This window comes from Heterocephalus glaber, unplaced genomic scaffold (assembly GCF_053883595.1).
Source record: "Heterocephalus glaber isolate CG9 unplaced genomic scaffold, H.glaber_assembly_v1.0 deba00001600, whole genome shotgun sequence".
Taxonomy (NCBI): Eukaryota; Metazoa; Chordata; class Mammalia; order Rodentia; family Bathyergidae; genus Heterocephalus; species Heterocephalus glaber.
The window spans coordinates 38,597,505-38,617,421 of NW_028258372.1; the positions used below are offsets into that span (position 1 = coordinate 38,597,505).

Below are 19,917 nucleotides of genomic sequence, written 5' to 3' on the forward strand. Positions count from 1 at the left end.
AAGCCTTATCTATGATCTGGTAATAAACACAGATTTAGCCTTGGGAGTAAACATGTAAGTGGAAGCTCAATGAATGATATTTATTGCTCTTAATTGCTGTGAAAAGTAGACTAACTTGTGCACCTACTGCTGTAGCTCTGATGAATGAAGGGTGTGTTCCAGTACACAATATCTAATAAAGGGAAAAGGTGAAAGGAACTGGCATTCTTTGAATATCTATTCTGTGTCAGTCTCTGGACCCGGTGGGCAGAGTGGGCTTCTGCACTGGGTATCCCTATCTGCAGGTGAAGAGGCAAGCTAAGAAAATCAAGATTTTTCAAGGTGATCTTGTTGGTACACAGAACAACAATCTTCTGCTCTAACACAGATGACACACAAATAGATGCTAAGCCTCTAAGTCCTAATCATTTGGCTTTGACATGCTTACAACACCTGAGGAAGCTGCTCTGGAACCCTCTTCCATGTATCCTCTCCCTGTCTCCAGAAAGCTTGCTTCTAAGAAGCCCTGCTGTCTGTACCCTCGAAGGATCCAACTGTGGGTAATAAAGAACGTTTTAAGCCAGAGCCAAGAAGGGCTGTGTTTGAATTCCGATTCTGGAACCTGCAGCAAATCACTGTTTTCTCTCTAAGCCCCAGTTTTTTCATCAAGTAATAAGAAGGAGCTACACAAGAGAAGGGGCTGTGAAATCCTGGCAGTTCTGTCTCTGGTCCGAAGTGAGGCTCTCCAGAGATCTCAGAAGCTGGCCATTTCTGCACAGCCAGCTGGAAGGAGAGGACGGGGATGCAGGTCCTTGAGCAGCTTAGGGCTTGAGTGCCTTCTCAGCTACTTTGACTGATTGCATGAGTTTGCCATCAGTTTTGATTGGATTTGGCTGGAAACAGCTAAGCAGATGAAGGGGAGGATTAGCCACAGACAGCTGCAGCTTCCAGACCAAACTCCGGGTGGAATTGGGAATGGTTTTTCAACCTCAGCCCTTCCCCATCTGTTTCTAGCTCCCGGGAGCAGCAGACAGAACAATGAACTCTTCCTGGGCTTCTGGCTGATTCTGGGGGTTATTAAAGATAATAGGCTTGGGCTGGGGATTTAGCTCAGTGGTTCCGGCGCCTGCCTCAAAAAACACAAGGTCCTGAGTTCGATCCCTGGTACCAAAAAAAAAAAAAAAAAGATAATAGGCTATAAAGCCATGGATGAGTTTTCCAGCCAATGTTTAAGGCATCATAAACCGTCCTGCAACAGAAGAATCAGATGGAACCTTATACCAGAGGAGGTTCTCCCTGTGGTCACCAAGAGTTTGCATGTTACAGTTGAATCCCACAGGGCCAAGACACTGTCCTGGAGCAGCCAGGCACAAAGGCTAAAAGCCCCCCCCCCCCCGTTGTGAGGCCTTATTCAATGACCTCAAATAATCATCTTCAGCAATGAAACATCCACATGTGTGTTCCTGTTCCTGAACTGCATGAGGTCCAAAAATCCACCCATATGCTCCCTGACCTCAACAAGCTTCCTGTCTCACAGGGGAGATGATATGCACACAGATAATCTCACTCTGGATTTGAACTGCTTGAGTTTCAAGCCAAGCTCTTCCATTATGAGCTGCAGAACTGTGGCCAAGTGACTACTTCCCTTGGTGCCTCAGTTTCTCACGTGCAAAGTGGAGGTTATAATAGTGCCTACCACAAAGGGTTGGCAAAGGGAATTAAATGAAGTAATATATGTAAATATCTGAGAACCATGACCTTTACGTAGTAATTACTGCTATTACCACCACCATCATCATTACCAGTCCAATCCTGGGCATGCAGAGGAAGAAAACACCAGAATAATGCTGAGAGAGTCAGTGATTCACTCTAACTGCAGGCGTGAGGTTGACCTCATGGAGAAAGGTATATTTGAGCCCGACTTCAAAGGATGACTAGGATTTCAGCAGCTGAGGATGTGGAGAAAGGGCATTCCAGGCTGAGGGCAAGAGTGATCCAAGTAAATATACAACGGTGTGAAAATACTCAGAGGGTTGAAATGCAGATGAAGCTGAAAGATGGGTTAAGAGCACTGGAGCCCACTGAGGAAATTTGAACTTTGTTTTTTAAATCTTTGTTCTGGAGTTCTTTTCAGTGTAAGAGACTGACAGAATCAGCTTTACATTTTAAAAAGATCTATTCTAGCAGATGTATAGTAGCTAAGAGTGTGAGCTCCAGACTCCAACTGCCTGAGTTCAAATCCTGCCTGTGACACTTAGTTAAAATAGGCAGAATCGTTGTAACAAATAGATCAAAGCATATATAAAAGCTCAGACCCAATAGAGGTTTATTTCTGGATCTTCCAACAGTCCAAGGAGAGCGTTTCTTCTTGGAGGGTGGCCTTCCTCCATGTGGTGAACCCTTTTTGGGTTCTCCCCATCCCCAGAGCCTCAGTATTTTTTGCATTTAGTGGGTAGAAGGGTAAGAAGACCATCGTAGAGACAGTGGTGGCTATTTTATTCACCCTGTGCTAGAAATGCCTCTACTACTGTCCACCTTCTTGATTTTGAATCTAGTCATGTGGCCACATCTACGGCAGCAGAGGCGGGCACATACACTAACTACGTTCCTGGCATTCTCCCTATTATGATAGGAGAGTGGTATCAAATGGAACTTTCTATGATGATGGAAATACTCTAGATCTGGGCTTCTAATATGACAGCTGCTAGCACATTTATCTATGGAACGTTTGAAGTATGGCTAGAAAACTGAGAACTGGATTTTTAATTGTATTTACTTGCAATTGACTTAAATAGCCACATGTGGCTAATACCTATGGTGTTGGACAGGGCAATAATAAAGAAAAGAGAGGAGAGATTTTGCAGACAGTGGCTTCTGCCCTGACCATTTATTAGTTGTTCGTGAATGAGTGACTGATTTACTCTCTCTGTCTCTCATTTTCCTAACCTGTAAAATGGGAATAACTGCAGTGCCTACCTCTTAAAGTGCTTGTGAGAATTAAGAGATCATTCAGCCACATCACTCAGTGGGTGGCATATAGTCAGGGCTCAAGCAATGTTATTCTGTGGGTGGCCTGGAGTCAGGGGACCTGGTAGGAGTGAATACATCAGTCCAGGGCAGACAGCACTCCATGTTTATTTACCTCCAAATATTGTCCTTCCTCCAACCAAACTATACTTGTTCTTTCCTAATACAATTGCAGAACATTCATTTCCTCTAAATCACACTCTCCCTGCTTGATACATCCATCCCTTTCCATTCAAATCTTGCCCTGCTATCAAGACCTGAATCAGCGTCACGTCACCATGAAGCCCTCCCAGGTATGATTACAACAGTTTCTGGAGGGAGGGTGAGAGAGAAGGCCACATTCCAGGTTGGGACTCTGAAAATAACCCATTCCTGCCTCTGTTGCTAGCCTTGCACTGTGCAGTGGAGAATTCTCAGTTGTGATTTTTCAAAATCTGGGTCTGGATTCTTGGAGTAGCTGAATTGCTATTGCTCAGCACTCTATTTTCCAGCACTGGAGATTTGAAGGCTTCTGATCCTCAACAAGTTCTTGCTGTCCTCATGGCTTCCAGTCAAAGGAGTCAACCCTGTGAGGGTTCAAGCTCCTTGCAGGACGCACGCTTCTCTCACATCCTGAAAAATGTGCTCCTAAATGCCAAGTTATGTAAGTTGGTGTCATTTCTGCTCCACGAGTATCAAACGAAGGAGGAGGTCACCATGAAAGAAATGCTGCAAGTTCTGCCCCATGATTACTGTAACAACTTCCCTCTGAACTTTTGGGAACTCTGTGAGTCCATGTATCTGGGCTTTGGCATTAAAATCAGGAAAGTGAATTACTTTGGTAATACATATGAGCTAGTCCCCATCTTGGGTCTTACATACAGTGGGGTACTAGATGGCGATGATGAAAGAATCATTCTCAAAATCGACATCATTATATTCATCCTGTCTCTAATCTTCATAGAGGGCAACCGTATCAGTGAGGAGGACCTAACCCAAAAAGTGAAAAGATGGGACATGTTAGCTCAGTCTGAGTGTATTCATTTTGAGGAAGCCTGGAAATTCATCACTGAGGATTTAGTACGGGAAGAGTACCTGATGTACCAGCAGATTCCTAACAGTGATCCTGCTTGGAATGAGTTCCTATGGGGTCCAAGGACCCACGCTGAAACCAGCAAGATGAAACTCCTAGTTCATATGGCCCATCTTAATGGAACAGATCCCAAGTTTTACCCAGAACTATATGAAGAGGCTTTGGAAGCAGAACTAGGTATAAAGCCAGGGTTCCTGAGAAACAGGGGATATTGCACAAGGGTGTCAGTGAATTTGTTCTCCCCCAAGAAGGAGTGAGGCCTATTTTCAGTCTCTGCGGAGAGCAGGCAGTTTTCTAAGCAGTGAAGGGTCAGGGGAGGGGTAAAATAGATCACATAGCATCTTGCTGTCTCTTCTACTTGGGTTACTTGGAAATGGGCAGGGGTTTTCTTTATGGTTTTTTTTTGAAGTAATGGTCCTTTTTTGGGGAGACTGAAGTAGCTTACATATTTATTGAATGGTATTGATCTCCTGTGTATTTTTAGTTTTGTGATGTTGATGGTTGTGTTTTCTGATGGGAATGTGATTTTGTGTGACATTGATCACAAATGGAGTGCCTTTTCCATTCAAATGTAACAGTCTTTCCTGTTTTATCATACAAACAGAAAAACTATTCAATTTATTTATGATAAAATGGGAGTGGACTAGGAATTTCCTTGAAAATTTTAAGTTTACATCAAGTTAGAGGGACCCTAGAAAAAGTGATAAGGATGAAAATCAAATATTGGCTGCTGCTTATTTCTTTTCCCCTGCTGTTCTATACTATTAAACTTATATTTATTGCATACCTGAAAAAAAAACAATAGTTTCTGAAGGTCCTGATGCTTTGCATGTCCTCCAGGACCTGCCACATCATGCTGAGGGTGCTCACCTTGTTGTCTTGTGCATTTGTCTAAATTGCAGTATTTTTTACCCATCTATCTATCTTCCGCTTTACCCAGCAGAATTCATTGTGTATTTTGGGACATTTGGCAACAAATGTCTGTTGCACTGAGTTGAATTCATTAGTGGTAGACATTAGTTGCAAAGACCAGTTCCCTGGACAATTAGAGCCAGAAGTTATATCTACACAGGACCAAATGAAGAAGGGCCTTGGCAAATTCTGAAGTCACTGAATGTATGTAGACACCCAAACGGGAAAATCCAGGCCACCTTATTGGCATGGAGTTTGCGGAATTCTTTTTGACATTTGTACAATTTTTCTTCTCCCACATTTCTCTATAAAAATAACCTTCTAGTTCACATGCCTTTTACCATGTGTCTTTTCCCACTGTTAGTCCACTCTTGGCAAAATTCCTGACCAGAAATTCCTGGCCAGAAACTGCCAAGGAGGGCTGGAACCACTCAATTTGGCTGCCTGGACATGAGTCCAGTGAACTGTATAAAGGCTAAGTGATAGCAAAGTCATCCCATGGCCTCATCCCATGGCCTCTGTGGCTAACAGCGTCACTCACGACTATCTTGTGCCATTTTGACTCAACCTCAAAATCTTAAGAACATACCCCCACATACCCTAGATTTTCTCAAGAGTTCATTAATCCATTTATTTAGAGCTTTGCATTTATTCATTTAACAAGTATTTGTTAAGTTCCTGTTCAGTGCCAGGTATCATTCTGGTATGTAGAATATTAAATAGAGTAAGTTCTTGCATTCAAGAAGCTTTCATTCTGGTTGGTTAGGAAGAAAATAAATGCATGTCAGGTGACAATAAATTCTATGAAGGAAAAGAAAGCAGGGTGTCTCATTACATTGCTATATCACAACTCACTCCAAAACTTAGTGGCTCAAAAGAACACCTTATTATTTCTCATTAATCCATGGCTTGGCTGGGCTTGTTGGATGGGTCTTCTGCTGGAGTCCTCCCTCCCCAACTCACTCAGGAGGCTGCAGTCATCTGGAGGCTCAGCTAGGGTAGGGCCTCACTCACATGTCTGGGGCCTCGCTGCTGGCTGTTGGCTGTTGGTTGTTCCTCTCTCTCCGCATGGCTCTCCCATTCAAGAGTCCAGCCTGGATTTCCTTGCATGGTACTGCAAGGATTCTAAGATGGTAAAGGCGGAGGGTTGTGACTTAGGATTAGGTCAGACCATACCACTTCCACCTCATTTTATTGATCAATGCTATTCGCATGGCCAGACTAGTCTTCAGGTAGATGCCACCTTTTGATAGGAGAAGCTACAAAGGATTTGTGGCCACTTTTTTAGATTCTTTTTTTAAAAAAATAGGATGCACTTTATTTAGTGTGTTGGGGGTGCTAGGGTCAAACCCAGATCCTCAGGCATACTAAGTATATACTCCTCCACTAAGCTATGTCCCCAGCCCTATGATCACTTTTAATCCAGCATGTGGGGCAAATGAAGAATGAGTGACAGGGTGTGCTTTGGAATAGAGTGGTCAGAGAAGGCCTCTCCGATGAGGCGTAATTTGGGCAAACACCCGAGTAAACCGAGGAAGTAAGTCATACGAGGATCTGGGGGAAGAGCACTTGGGGCGGACAGAACAGCAAGCAAAGGCTCTGAGGCCAGACTAATGCAATTCTTTGCCTTTAGATAATGATTCAATATTAAGGCTTTTGCATGAAGTTATATCCATCTAACTTATAGAAAATGCAATTCTCCTCAGGCAACAGTGGAGAATTCCTAAGGGAACTGAGCCAAGTTAAAAGGGGGACACCTGATTTTGAACGACTGAGATGGGAAGATGAATTATATATATAATTTAAGACCAAAAAGTGTCCATTTCTCTCATCTCTTCTGCTTCCATTCTCACCTCCGGCCACCTGATGCTCCAGGCATCTTCTGAAGCCTTTGGTGGAACTCCAGGAACACCAGAGTGTAAAGCCATCCTGCTTCCAATTCTGATACCTTGGGCTTCAGCCAGAGTGCTATGCACCCGTCCTGGCCTCAGCTTGACCACAGGCAGACTCTCACCCAGCCTGTGGGACCGTCTCTGGCCAAATCAAGGTGTGACACATGGGAGGCCAAGGTGTGCAGCTCGGTAAGGGACAAGCAGAGCAGAGCCCAGCAGAAGGGATTTTATGCTGCAATTACCAGGATCACCAGGGCAGTCTGAGGGTAATCGGGTAATTAGCGTGTGTGTGGAAGGGGACAATTATCCTGCACACTGGCTGCCAGATGCCTGTCACCACTGCTCTGGCCCTTGGGTTGGGTTCCTGGCTCTACCTGTGGACTATTAAGTGTAATGACCCTGTCATGCAGAAGAGCCTGTCATTATCTCTGTGTTAACATAATATTTATCCACAAAACCCTGCCAAATCTCTCTGTAGTTAAAGGATCTCCACGTGCTCCCCCCTGCCCTGGCACTGGACAACCTTTAAAGTTGTCAGGGTAGGGGTGGCTTTAAAAGATTGAGAAAATGGGATAGGGTCCTAGGATCCTCCTGGGAGGCTCAAGAGGGACACTGGAACTGACGCAGCCCTGTTGACAAAGCCTGTGACTGTCAATCTCAGCAACAGGATCTTAGAGGCATCAAGACCACCCCAGTAAGGCACATTTCCCCATGGGGCTAATTCACTGGTTACTGAATAAAACCAAAGCCAACTTCATATTTTGGAAGTTGCTGTTTCTCTGAAGTCTGTCTCACCACTGGCAAAGAGGAAACCTCCCCACTGGCATAGAGTGAAACTTGTAAAAGCTCTTGGTAGCTCTGACTGTCTCCTTTCCAGTCACTCTTCATTGTCTCCCACAAAACTCAAACAACCCGTCTTTCTGCAGGCTGCCTCTGCCTTTGCTGCTCTCATTTGTCATGAATAGTTCTAAATATTTTGTTTCTGATGAATATCAACTTTACCATTGGCCTTCTCCCATCTCTCCTCCTTTCCTTCGCCCTGACATGGCCACCAAGGGCTCCAGCGCCAAGGGCACCTAAACCATGCTGTTATGAGCATTTTTCTACAATTTTTTTTTTTTTTTTGCAGTACTGGGGATTGAACTCAGGACCTTGTATCTGTGAGGCAGGGGCACCGCCACTGAGCTAAATCCCTGGCCCTCTATACGCATGAGTACAGACTCTTCTGTAGGTTACAGTCCTAGACTTAGAGGGCATGATTGAGTATGAATGTTTTAATTTGAAAGATGGTCAGATTACTTCTACAACGTTGTACACATTCAAATTTCCACTAATAGTTTGTGAGAAGGCTGTTTCCCCACGACCTTGCCAAATGGGGTTACTACCCCCTTTTAAAAATTACCTTTGTTGTTTTCTGATCACATGTTATGTATATTCTTTGTTAAAAAAAAAAAAAAGGAAAATGAGAAAAGCATAAAAGAAAACAGATTGGCAGTCATGCTACTATCCAAAGATAAAAAATATTGTTCATATTTTTAGAAGATAGCAGCTGAAGCCATGGCCAAGGTAGTCAGCTGTGGAACTTTCTGGGATCCTTAATGCTGGTAACAAGATGTTAGATGTTAAAGATCACCTCATTCTTCCTCTCCCTCCACCCCTCATGTCTCCAAAGGTCTGAGATATTTTCCTCAGTTTGTGGAGACTCTTCTGAGGGGTGCAGCTCCAGGTATCCACAGCCCTGAAGTACATCCCCCATTCCAAACAGTTCTGGTGCCAGAAAGACTCGGAGCCTAAGGATTTGTGGAGTAGCAATGGAGTACAAGCATTCCAAAAATGTGTTTCCAGACACTGGCAGCTGGATCCAACAGATTGGAAACCCATCTCTCCGGCCAACCCCAGAGCCAAGTTTCCATTTCTCAGGGACCCTGACATGCCCCGTTAAGCCTCTGCGCTAATGACGGCTCTGCTTTCCATTCCAGGGACCTGAATTATAACGAGCTGCAGGAGTTTCCCGTGGCCATCCGGACCCTGGGCAGACTGCAGGAACTGTAAGCTCCTCTGCTGGTTTCTGTGGGTACCTTTTCCCTGCAAGGGCAGGGGGTAAAGCCAGCCTGGGCATCCCTCACCTCCTCACCTCCCATGGTTCTTGTAAATGCTGTAGCTTCAGGCCCTTTTTGGCCCCCAGTACTGCTCTAAGTAGTCACAGGCCTCATTAGCCTGGCTTTGAGCATTTCCTGGGGGTGTGTCACCACCAGAAATGACCCTGGGCCTCTCAGCCTGGGAAGACACATGGCATGAGCCATCTCTGATATCCTGGCCCGGCACTGCCCCTGTCTTGCGGAAGCTCATAGGGATGTAAGAAATTTAGTATAAATTGGTCTGGAGTCAGATTAAGGGGGCCTGAGGATTTATGAAACAAGTCCCAAACGTTCAGACAGCCCAGCATCTTCATAACTCAAACCAGCACCTAAGACTTAAGAGTGCCAGCCCTGGTCTTTCTCACCTCTTCCAGAAGTTTGAAGGTGGGAAAGCCAGGTGTAGGGAGCAGATTAGGAGTGGCTGGGCCAGCCAGAGGAAAGGATCTGAATGAGAAACTATTGAAATCCTCCAATGCCAGTGAGTTACTGAGGTCTGACTGCTTTTTCTTTGAGCTGAGATGTGAAATAAGAACAATATTTGACAATATTTGATCAATCAAGAGGATATGGAAGGAATAGGGTATGCCAAGGATAGGAAATAATAAAGCATTCGGGAAGAGAGAGCAGAGACCTAGTTAGCAGGAGCAGAAGGATACATGTATAGAGTGTGTGTATCTATCCATCCACCCACCCATCCACCATTCATCTACCCAAAACTATGTATGTATCTATCACCTATCCATCCATCCACCCATATGTATGCATATATATGTATATATACATGCATCTATCTATCCATCTATCTATCTATGTATCTATGTATCTGTCGTCTATTTTGAGAAAGCTTCTTGAGGACAGGGCCTCTGTCGTATAAATTTCCCAACCTCTCAGTGCTTGGTATAGCACAAGACAGAAAGAAAGTATTTAGAAATATATAATGAATAATTAGAAGAAAGAAAGGAAGGAGGAAAGGAGGGAAGGAGGGAAAGAAGGAAAGGCATGAAGGAAGGAAGGTAGGCAGGCAACCCAGATGGAAGGAAAGAAAGAAAAGGAAAAGAAGGAAAGAAGGAAGAAACCGGGCTTGGTGATTGGCATTTGCTGTCGGTGTCTGACGGGGAGCTCATGAGTGAGAAAGCCAGCAGGTGGAAGCAAGGATGGGACAACAGGAGGAGAAGGGAGGGGAGCAGAGGCTGGGAGAACACAAAGGGAGCTAGAGACTTCCAGTGGAGAAGAGAATGACTGAAAGGGCCCCCTTTTCAATTCAACATGGAACATGTTCTTCCCAAGTAATCAGGTATGCAGTTCCTGACTTCCAGACCCCAGACATTCTGCTGGGTCCCTCATTCCCATCCCCCATAGCCATCCATGGTCATTCAGTTCCTAACTCTACCCCTTAACCCTCCTCCTGCTATTGATGTATCTGTGTCTCTTCATTTCCAGGCTTTGAGGCCAAGTCAGCCTCCGTTTGAGGAACATCCTCAGCCCGGGTCCCCTGGAAGTGCTCTTCTTTCTGTACCCTCCTTTTCCTACCACACACCCTTGGCTTCCTCAGCGGGGTCCCACCAGGGCTCCGGCCACACAGGACCGAGGAGAGGATCCCCCTTGACACCTCGCCCTTGAGCTCCTCTCTTAGGCTTCCTGAGGTCTGCAGCCTGGGGCTCCAGCCTTGCTCTCTTGGCCCTTGTTTGAGAAACCATGGGTGTGTAACTGGACAGAGAAGGAAGCTCACAGGCAGGACTGGAACTAGAATCTCCAGGCTGGTGTCTGTCAGTCCACAAGCTGTTTAGTCAGCTTTCAGGAAGCCCCGCGGGTGTCTGTGTCTTTCCCTCTCTCCAAATGCCCAACAGTCCTGGGTGCTGTCTTCCAGGGGCTTCCACAACAACAACATCAAGGCCATCCCTGAGAAGGCCTTCATGGGCAACCCTCTGCTGCAGACGATGTGAGTGCTGCGTGTTGCGGGGAGGCAGGAGGGTGGGAGGGTTGCCTCCCTCTGCCTCTTGCTGGGTTTCCCCTGGGAGGAGAAGGGAACAGTGGTCAGCCTTGCTTCCAGCTGAAAGCAGCAAGAAGCCGAGTTAGGTGTTCGGGTCTTTTCTTCTAGACACTTTTATGATAACCCAATCCAGTCTGTGGGAAGGTCGGCCTTCCAATACCTGCCTAAACTACACACACTGTAAGTGTCGCCTGTGGGCTGCCGCAGCCTGGACCTTCCCCTCTACACACCTTGCTTGCTCCTGCCTTCTGCATGCAGATCTCCCCGCTGCAATGCACAGCCCCACTGGGAAGCATGGGCTTTGGGGAGATGGCCCCCACTTTCCTCACATCTGTACCCAGCTCTGTCTGAATGGCCTCACTCCATCTCCGCAACCCACGGCTCCTCCCCAGATCCCGGATGGATAGAGTCCTTCTCCATGGCCCAGGCGTTTCATCTGACTTCTTTGGTTACCTGCTCAGGGAAGCTGTCCCTTGCGTCCCTGCTGAGTGAACAGTTAACCTGGGTCCGAGTGCTATGTGTTTTCAAGGCCGGCTCTCAGTGGCCCTGGAGCACAGCTCCCTGGGCTCTTACTGTGGCCTTTATCACACTCGGCCTAAAGCTGTGCTTTCATTTCCTCTCTCCCAATCTTTCAATTCCCAGCCGAGTCCCTCTTCTTCAAAAAGCATGCGTGGATTGCTCTCAGCACTGTGGTCTCGCAGTAACACAGCTGACACCTTCAAAGCACCTGCTTCATGTTCCTTAGTGGATTCCATCTTCATCCCAGCCATGGGAGGTGGCTCTTACTGGCCCATTTTATAGATGGGAACTGAGGTGCTCAGGTACTATCCAGGCATGAACCCAGGTCCCCAACTTCTGATCCTGGACTCATTACTGGACATTGCTGCCTTCTCCAGGTGTTAATTGTTTGTGGTCCTGTTGTTTGCAGGCTCCATGTCCTCACTATGATAGGGAACCGTGGGCAAGGAAAACCATCAGTCTAAAGCTGTGGTGCACACCTACAATCCCCGCACTTGGGAAGCTGAGGCAGGAGGATTGCTGGTAGTTTGAGGCCAGCCTGGGCTACATAGTGAGTTCATGGCCAGGCTAAACTAGTAGTGAGACCCTGTCTCAAAATATTAAAAAATTGGGCTGGGGATGTAGCTCAGTGGTGCCATGCCTGCCTAGCAAGCACAAGGTTTTGAGTTCGATCCCCAGTTCTGCAAATAAATAAATAAATAAATACAGTGACCTTAAGAAGGACAAGGAGTTCAAATAAAGCCACAGCAAGTAGCTATTTAGGAGAGACCGTATCTCAAGCTCTAAGAAGCAAACCAAGGACTTTTTTAGAAGCACAGTGCTGTTGACTTTTCAACACATTTGCTTGTCCCTTGCCTTTTTGTTTTTGCTATTGTTCTTATTGTTGCAATACTGAAGTTTCCCGGCTCAATGTGGGCTAGGGTGGGCTGAGCCAGCCTAAGAAAATGGCTATTGGGAGCCTTCTGTGCACCACTCAGCCTCCACCAGGGCCACCGGTGCTTTGGGGGAGGCTGGGGAGAGATGACATTTCCCTGAGAGGCAGAGTCCCTGAGGGTCAGGAATCCAGATGTTGAGACGCCCTGACCCATCCTCCAAGCGTGTCTCCCTTTCCAGGTCCCTGAACGGTGCCACAGACATCCAGGAGTTCCCAGACCTCAAAGGCACCACCAGCCTGGAGATCTTGTGAGTGGATTCTCTCTTCCTCCACCTGCTCTGCCTCCCCACCTCCACCCAGGCGCTCTCCCACCTCCTGTGTCGGGAAAGCTGCCCCTCTCCTCTGGCCTGGCTCCTGATGGGAGGCCCACATCTGGCTGTGGTCATCTCCTGATGCGGCGCTGCCTTCAGCCCAGGCAGGGGCTGGCAGGAGGGGACGGAGAGGCTGCCCTCTCTCTTTCCTGTGCTTGGGTTTTTCAGGTCTGAGCTCAGAGGTCCTAACCCAAGGCTGTGCATGCACTGAAGACACAGGCAGCGAGCGAGGGTTGCGAAAAGCCACCTTTGTCCTTCTGAGGCTTGCGTCTCACAAAGGCCTTCTCAGGTTCTCCACTGTCAGGCCCTGTAGAGGGAAGGGGTAGTGGTGCATAGTAGGCCCCCAATGCATTTCAAGTGAATGCATGAAGCAATCGAGCAAATACCAGAGTGTCAGGAAGTCAGCTCCCTGCCTCATGTCACACAGCTCATTCACGGAATCACTGGGACTGGAACTCTGCTCTGTGCCTCTATTGTCTTGCCCTGGAGTCGCTGGCATGTGGAAAATTTTCCATGAGAGAAATAACAGTTCCCCAAGGATGACCTTGGCCTTGGGTCTTTCCTAGGACACCCTGTGCCTAAGCCAAGCCCATTCTCCAATCTGCCCCTACAGCCCTCTCCACCCGGGTCCCTGGGTCCTTCCTTTCTTTTCCTTCTCTTCTCCCTCCTCCAAGGCACAGGGAGCAAACTCTGTGCTTTGTTCCCATGATCCGACTCGAACTTTTTCTGTCTACTCCCTCCCGTGGCGACCCCTCCTCCCCATGGCCGCTAGAGCTCAGAGGTTTAGTCCTTGTCCCACAGGCCCGGTGCTGCTGCAGAACATTATGAGAGATGAGGTAGCAATGGTCTGGATGGGGGTGGGCTTGAGCTGAGGCTCACTCTCTCCACCTCCTACCCCAGCTCTTCCAGGCCCAGGGGCGCTTGGGACTCAGATGCCAGCGCTGCCTGCTCCTTTCTGTCCTCACAGTCCCACCCCCTGCCCTGTCTCTCTCATCACTTCTCTTTTGTCAGCTCTGTCCTCCCAGGACAGTGTCAGTCTAGAGCTGGAGATGGGTGGCTGGGAACGACAGGGCCCTGGACCAGTGCCAGCTCTGTCTCTGTTCTCCCTGCAGGACCCTGACCCGCGCGGGCATCCGGCTGCTCCCACCAGGGATGTGCCAGCAGCTTCCCAGGCTCCGAGTCCTGTGAGTGGCTCACAAGCATTCCACAGTCCTGGCATTGTGCCACTGCCCTGATGCCCCAGAAAAGGCTTCTCCTGCTTCTCTCCACTTGGGCACAGCATCTTAGGCTTCCGGTGAGACCTGCTCAAGAGGGGCCGCGCTGTCCTCTCTTGTTCAAGACAAAAAGACAATGTCTCGAGTCAGACACGGGTTGTCTGAGGACCAGCTATGACCCTCATGAGCTGTACTTATTTGGAGTCACTCTTTAATGTCTCTGAACCTCAGTCTCCTCATCTGAAAAATGAAAATAAATTTGTGAAGGTTGAAAAAATACATGTAAAAGACCTTGGCACACCGTAGGTGCCCAATAAATGGGATTATTACTCTAATATGTACAAGAAAGTGAATTCCTTCAGGGATTGAAGGAGGTACTTGAGTGGCCGGTAAGGCAAATCATGGGAAGTTTTCTATTTCCCTGACTCCAATTTAAATCAGAAGCTCCTTCCTAGGGGCCGTAGTCCCACAGTTCCAGATGGGTATGCTGACCCTGGGGTGTCTGAAAGATGTGAGCTCCAGGCACAGCCTTGCCGCTGACTGGTAACGCATCTTAGGTGCCTCAACTGTTAAGGGAAAGGGCAGGGCCAGATGCTCAATAAGGGCCCTGCCGCCTCCGTGAGCGGGGTTACGGGTGCTATTTACTTACAGCTCGCTCTGTGATGCATGTGCGCCTCGCTGGCTGGCTCCTTCCCTGCAGCCCACTCGCTGTTTCTCTTCTTGTCCTCCTGTCTTCTTGCTCCCACTCGGCTTCCCCCAGGATGCTCCCAGGGTCCTCCAGGGTTTCCAGTGGGAAAGGCAGCCCTACTGGAAAAAAAGCCGAGTCAGCCCCACCCAGGCCCAGTGAGGAGGGGGACTTAGCAGGGGGCACCTGAAGAGAAGTCCAGTTGAGGAAACCAGTACCCTGGTGTGAGATGCGTCCACAGCCACGTCCCTGCAGGGTCCCCAGGACCTTCAGCTGCTTAACAGGAAAGCACAGCCCCGGCCAGAGCTGTTTCCCAGCCCGCTCCTGCCTTCACACGGCTGCCCCCAGCCCTGGCCTCCTCTCTCCTCCAGGGAGCTGTCCCATAATCAGATCGAGGAGCTGCCCAGCCTGCACAGGTGTCAGAAGTTGGAGGAAATGTGAGTCTGGGGGCTGGGGAGGGACGAAGGCACACAAGCCAGAGCTGGGCAGGCCTGAGGGGAGGTGGGAGCCGGGTTGAAAACACGCTGAGTTTCCTCCTCCTCGCAGTTTGCTGAACCCAAGGCTTAAGGCTGGGAGCTTGGCAGAAGCCTGGATGTGACCCCCAGGCCTCACACAGCAGCGCAGCAGTGATGCAGCCAGGGGAGGGACAGGGCCACATCCGGGCTCAAGAGGCTGGACACAGGAAGGCTTCGAGGCATTTCAGAGCATGCATTCTCGTTTTCACACTCCCCTAAACACACACATGTGTATACGTGTGTGCTCACATACAGATATGCACAGTCATACATGAGATCCAAGTTTCACAGGGAAAGAAGATCACTTTAAAACTCCTAAGTCCTGCTCCCCAGCTCCTGTTCTCTCAAGCTCACATGGCGTCCTGAACCTCCCAGGGTGCGGACCTAGGCAGGATAATGCTTTGAGGGGCCAGGAGAGGGAGGAGATGCCAGGGTCTGTCCTGTTTGTCTGGGTGACAATGAAAGAAGGGTCTTTGATATTGCTAGGTCCAGAGTCCATTATCAGCCTGGATACTGAGCTCTGCTTCTCAGCCCAGTCACCCGGGCCACCTAAGGGCTGGGCAGTGCCCTGCTGCCGTGATGGGGTCTGAAGACCCATGCGGAAGGGAACTCTGCGGGGCAGTTCAGCTGGGCTGGGAGCCAGGCCCGGTGGGAACACTGGAAGCTGACTCCCTTTTGGGCCACAGGGATGGTTTTGTGGCTTTGTCTCCTGACCCACTTACCCAAGGCAACCGGATCCCCCTGTGCTCCCTTTAATTCTGGTGACTTCTCTGGCTGGGCCCTTTCTTCCCATGCCAGGAGAAATGGGGGGCTCTCTTTTCTTCCTCCCAGTGGTGGGGGGTGTGGAGCAGAGCCAGAGTCTGAGCCTACAGGCTCATCCAGTCCCTCTTGCTGCCCTAGTGGCCTCCAACACAACCGCATCTGGGAAATTGGAGTGGACACCTTCAGCCAGCTGAGCTCCTTACAAGCCCTGTGAGTACCTGCAATGCCCAGGGTGGGCAGTGGAGGCGCTACTGTCTCCCTCTGCCAGGCTCCTACCCACAGCACACGTGTCCTATGTAAGCACACGACAGGCAAGTCATCTCCCTGCTCTGTCACCCTTTCCCTAACACACACTGCAGAGGGACCTTCCCATCCGGATGGGTTCACAAGCCGTTTCTCCAGTTGGGACCCAGGTGGCCGTGAGGCTCAGGAGCCAAGCTGCTAGGCCCTTGTTCTGAGGTCACAGCCAGGTTGGGAGTTGGGCAGCAGAAGGTCACTGCTACTGGGGGCAAGTGAGATGAGGGGGCATGTGAGTGAGAGCTCAGACTGGGAACAGTGAGTCCTCCACGTCTCACTGTCCTCTCCTGTCACACACTCTCTGTCCGCAGGGATCTAAGCTGGAACTCCATTCGGTCCATCCACCCAGAGGCCTTCTCCACTCTGCGCTCCCTGGTGAAGCTGTAAGTGCCTGCTGACTCTCCTCCAGGACACAGAGACCAACTGGGGCTGCAGGCTGGGGGGGAGGGGGGCGGGAGGGCCACCCCTGAGGAGGGACATCCGTGTCTGACCTCATATCCCAGGGAGATGGGCTGCAGCTTAATCAATCATTCTGACAGTCCGTTTGACAGACTGCGGAGCCCGATAAACAGAGCCTCCCTCCCGTAAGCTCTGGAACATGGTCTGCTAATGTTCTGCAACATCTTGGCAGACCCAGTCCTCCCCACGTCCCCTGCCCCAACCCACCCCGGCCGCCTCGTCCTCTCCATGCAGTTCAGGGTGTGTGGGCCACTCCTTCTTTGTGCAAGAGGGTGGTGGCTGATGTGGAAGCCAGGGTCTCAGAGTGCTTGAGCACTACTCTGAGGACTGCCACTCTGCAGGGCAGCAGGGACCACGGGTCCTCTAAATTACATGGGACATAAACAGGAAGCAGGCCAAGCTGCTCAGTGGCCATTATATCAGGGCCAGAGGGGCTTCTGATGGAGTTGCACTGTGGTGAGGGTTGCTCACTGCACAAATGCTCCTACCCAAAGAGGAGCTGACATCCTACCTGGCTTCTGGCCAGCCTGTGTGTCCCGACGGCACGTCCACCCAGACAGGGCTTCTTTCTGCTTAACACAAAGACTCCTCTGGGATGCCCCAGCCTGGCCTCGGAGATCGTCCAACCCGAGCCCCTCACTCTACAGTGATGTCTCTAAGGCCCAGGGGCAGGAGCTTTCTCCAAGCCAAGTGCCAGAGCCCAGAGCTCCCGGTGGCACAGGGTCCCCCCCAGGCCGTGGCCTCTGGGTCTGGACCTCAGCTTTGTAAAAGCCTCACCTCCATCTCCCCTCTCCTGTTTGCTCCGTTCCTGCCAGTAGGTAGGGCAGATATTTTTATCCTTTGAAGCATGAGGGCACTGGAACTCAGGCAGGTCTGTGACTTCCTTTGGTTACATAGTGCATTGGTGACAGTGCCAGGTTTCCTGCCTCCCCATCCAGGGCTGTTTCCACGACGCAGCGTCTGTGGTCGTGGTATTTGGTTTGGAGCCCTGGCTTCCTTTAATCCATCTCCGGTAGAAGACCACGTATGTCCTCACCTCTGGCTATGAGGTGGACCCAGCCAGGCAAAATGAATGACCCAATCCTTGCTTGTAGCCAACTCTGTCCTATCCTCAACACTGGCTTGTTGAATCATCAGAGAAGCAGAGGAGAGACAGGGTATAGAGGCAAACAGCAGCTAGGTCCCCTGGTGGGGCGGGCAGGGAGTGCTGGGATGGGATTCAGACCTGAGCAGCAGATCGGGGGTGGGGTGGGGGGTGGGTTGTTACCTTCAAATTGGGATGGCTTAGTATTAAGCTAGAGCAGTCCCTGGTACACAGTTGGCACCCAATATTTGCTGAATGAATAATGAGCGGATAAATGAGTTATAGATGGTGCCTCTAACAACTTTGACCACCCTCTTCCCCCAGTGTGTGATGCTGTCTTCTCTCTGTGCTCATCTTCTGTCCTTTGCTCCTCTCCTCTTGCTTCCATCCCAGGCACACTGGCCACACCCTCAGCACAGCCCTGCCCCCTCAGCAACCCCACTGACTGCCAATAACCCTGACCATCCACTGTCCTAGGGACCTGACAGACAACCAGCTGACCACATTGCCCTTGGCCGGGCTTGGGGGCCTGATGCATCTGAAGCTCAAAGGGAACCTGGCTCTGTCTCAGGCCTTCTCCAAGGACAGTTTCCCAAAACTGAGGTGAGAGCCTGGCTTTCCCCTACAGCTGTGGAGGTTTGCCCCGGGTCAGATGAAGGCATGGAGGGACAGGGAGAAAGCTACAGGGCTCACCTCGGGAAGAGCCTGGTGGCTTAGAGTGTGGCCAAGGCTGCACAGGAATGGCTCAGCCTGCCTCCTCCCAGCCTGGCCGTGGTCTGGTACAGGCCTCCCCTTCCTCCTGGTCTCTTAGCATCCCCCCCAGCCCAACACCACCTGTGAGGACAGAAGTAATGTGAAGGGCCCTTAGACCTCCGCGCTCTGTGCCTGGTTCCATGCAGCCGGACTATCCACGATCACACATGGGGACCATCTGGCCCCTGGGATCAGGGCAGAGCCCAGGGCACTGATGAGTGGAAAACAAGCTGCACAGCAAGTCCCTGGTGCTAATGACATCCAGGCCTCCTCCGTGCAGCAGTGGCAGCAGCGCAGGCTGTGTGGCCCAAGCCTCGTCTGCTGCAAGCTAATGAGATGCCCAAGGCCTCTGCCCTTACTCTCAGAGGGCACCAAATCCAGCTCTGATGTGCCCAGAAAGGGTGGGAGACACAGAGCAAGGGTAAAGACAGTCACTGGGAGCATCCCTGCCTCCTTAAATATAAAAGAACAGTTGATTCCCAGGAGCAGGGGCAGAGCACCCAGAGTGCTATGTGACCTCGGAGAAGTTTTGGGGTCCTTTCTGAGCCTGCTGGGCAGAAGGTTTCTCTCCCCCACCTCAGTTCTGAAGATGAATGAGGAGAAAACTGGAATATATCCAGAGACCTTCAGAGCTCAGAGTCAGGCTGTGAGACTCTCACAAAGAAAGCCCAGGAGGCTGCTGGCACAGGGAGCAGGGCGCAGTAGGGTTGAAGGGCAGGTAATTGAGTGCTCGGATCTTGGACTGGGGCTCTTTTCATTCAGACTAAAGTCTTAGACTCCAAGCACACTGAGGCTGCCTCTCTCCTCGGCCAGGATCCTGGAGGTGCCCTATGCCTACCAGTGCTGTGCCTATGGTGCCTGTGCCAGCTTCTCTAAGGCCTCTGGGCAGTGGCAGGCTGAGGACTTCTACCTGGAGGAGGAGGAGGCTCCAAAGAAGCCCCTGGGCTTCCTTGCTGGACAAGCTGAGACCCACTGTGAGTGACTGGGGACCCCAGGCCGGCAAGTGGGGGGCTGTGGACAGAAGTCAGAGAGGAAGCTTGGGAAATTTGGGAAGGGGTCTCACAGGGGCTGGAGAGAGAGCCCCTGGTGGTGATGGTGGTGGTGGTGCGGTGCTTGGGACCTGGGAGGGTCTCTGCCAGTGTTTGTACTTTGTCTCTCCAAGGCTATGCCCTAGAGGTACTTGGGGGAAGAGTAACAATGGTAATGACAGCAGCAGTAATGTCCCAACATTTGCCCAGTCTCTGAGTTCACAACTACCTTATGCTCACCCTTTGTCTCAATACTGCTGCTCTCCTGGCTCATGTGCTGCTTCTCCATGTGCTCCCTGGTCACAGGGGTCCTCCAACCTCAGAGAATTTTCAGAGAAGACAAACT

The 19,917-nt window shown here is 50.0% G+C and overlaps 2 protein-coding genes across 10 annotated transcripts in view; both read left to right on the forward strand.

The window, feature by feature from the left end:
- The window catches only part of Lgr6 (leucine rich repeat containing G protein-coupled receptor 6), a 114,274-nt gene that overhangs the window by 84,112 nt on the left and 10,245 nt on the right, over positions 1-19,917 (forward strand). For 6 of the 9 annotated variants that reach the window (XM_087193889.1, XM_004862220.3, XM_087193888.1 and 3 more), the window contains 10 exons: positions 8,862-8,930; positions 10,888-10,959; positions 11,119-11,190; positions 12,643-12,711; positions 13,887-13,958; positions 15,045-15,110; positions 16,089-16,160; positions 16,559-16,630; positions 18,268-18,393; positions 19,357-19,517. In XM_087193889.1, the coding sequence (XP_087050015.1) occupies positions 8,862-8,930; positions 10,888-10,959; positions 11,119-11,190; positions 12,643-12,711; positions 13,887-13,958; positions 15,045-15,110; positions 16,089-16,160; positions 16,559-16,630; positions 18,268-18,393; positions 19,357-19,517 (851 nt within the window). The remainder of the gene's footprint in view (positions 1-8,861; positions 8,931-10,887; positions 10,960-11,118; positions 11,191-12,642; positions 12,712-13,886; positions 13,959-15,044; positions 15,111-16,088; positions 16,161-16,558; positions 16,631-18,267; positions 18,394-19,356; positions 19,518-19,917) is intronic. The other 3 variants (XM_021242215.2, XM_021242214.2, XM_021242217.2) reach the window with 3 other exon arrangements.
- Positions 749-8,855, forward strand: LOC147823185 (melanoma-associated antigen 10-like). The gene has a single exon (XM_087193891.1). The coding sequence runs from the start codon at positions 3,547-3,549 to the stop codon at positions 4,333-4,335; it is 789 nt and encodes a 262-aa protein (XP_087050017.1). The 5' UTR covers positions 749-3,546; the 3' UTR covers positions 4,336-8,855.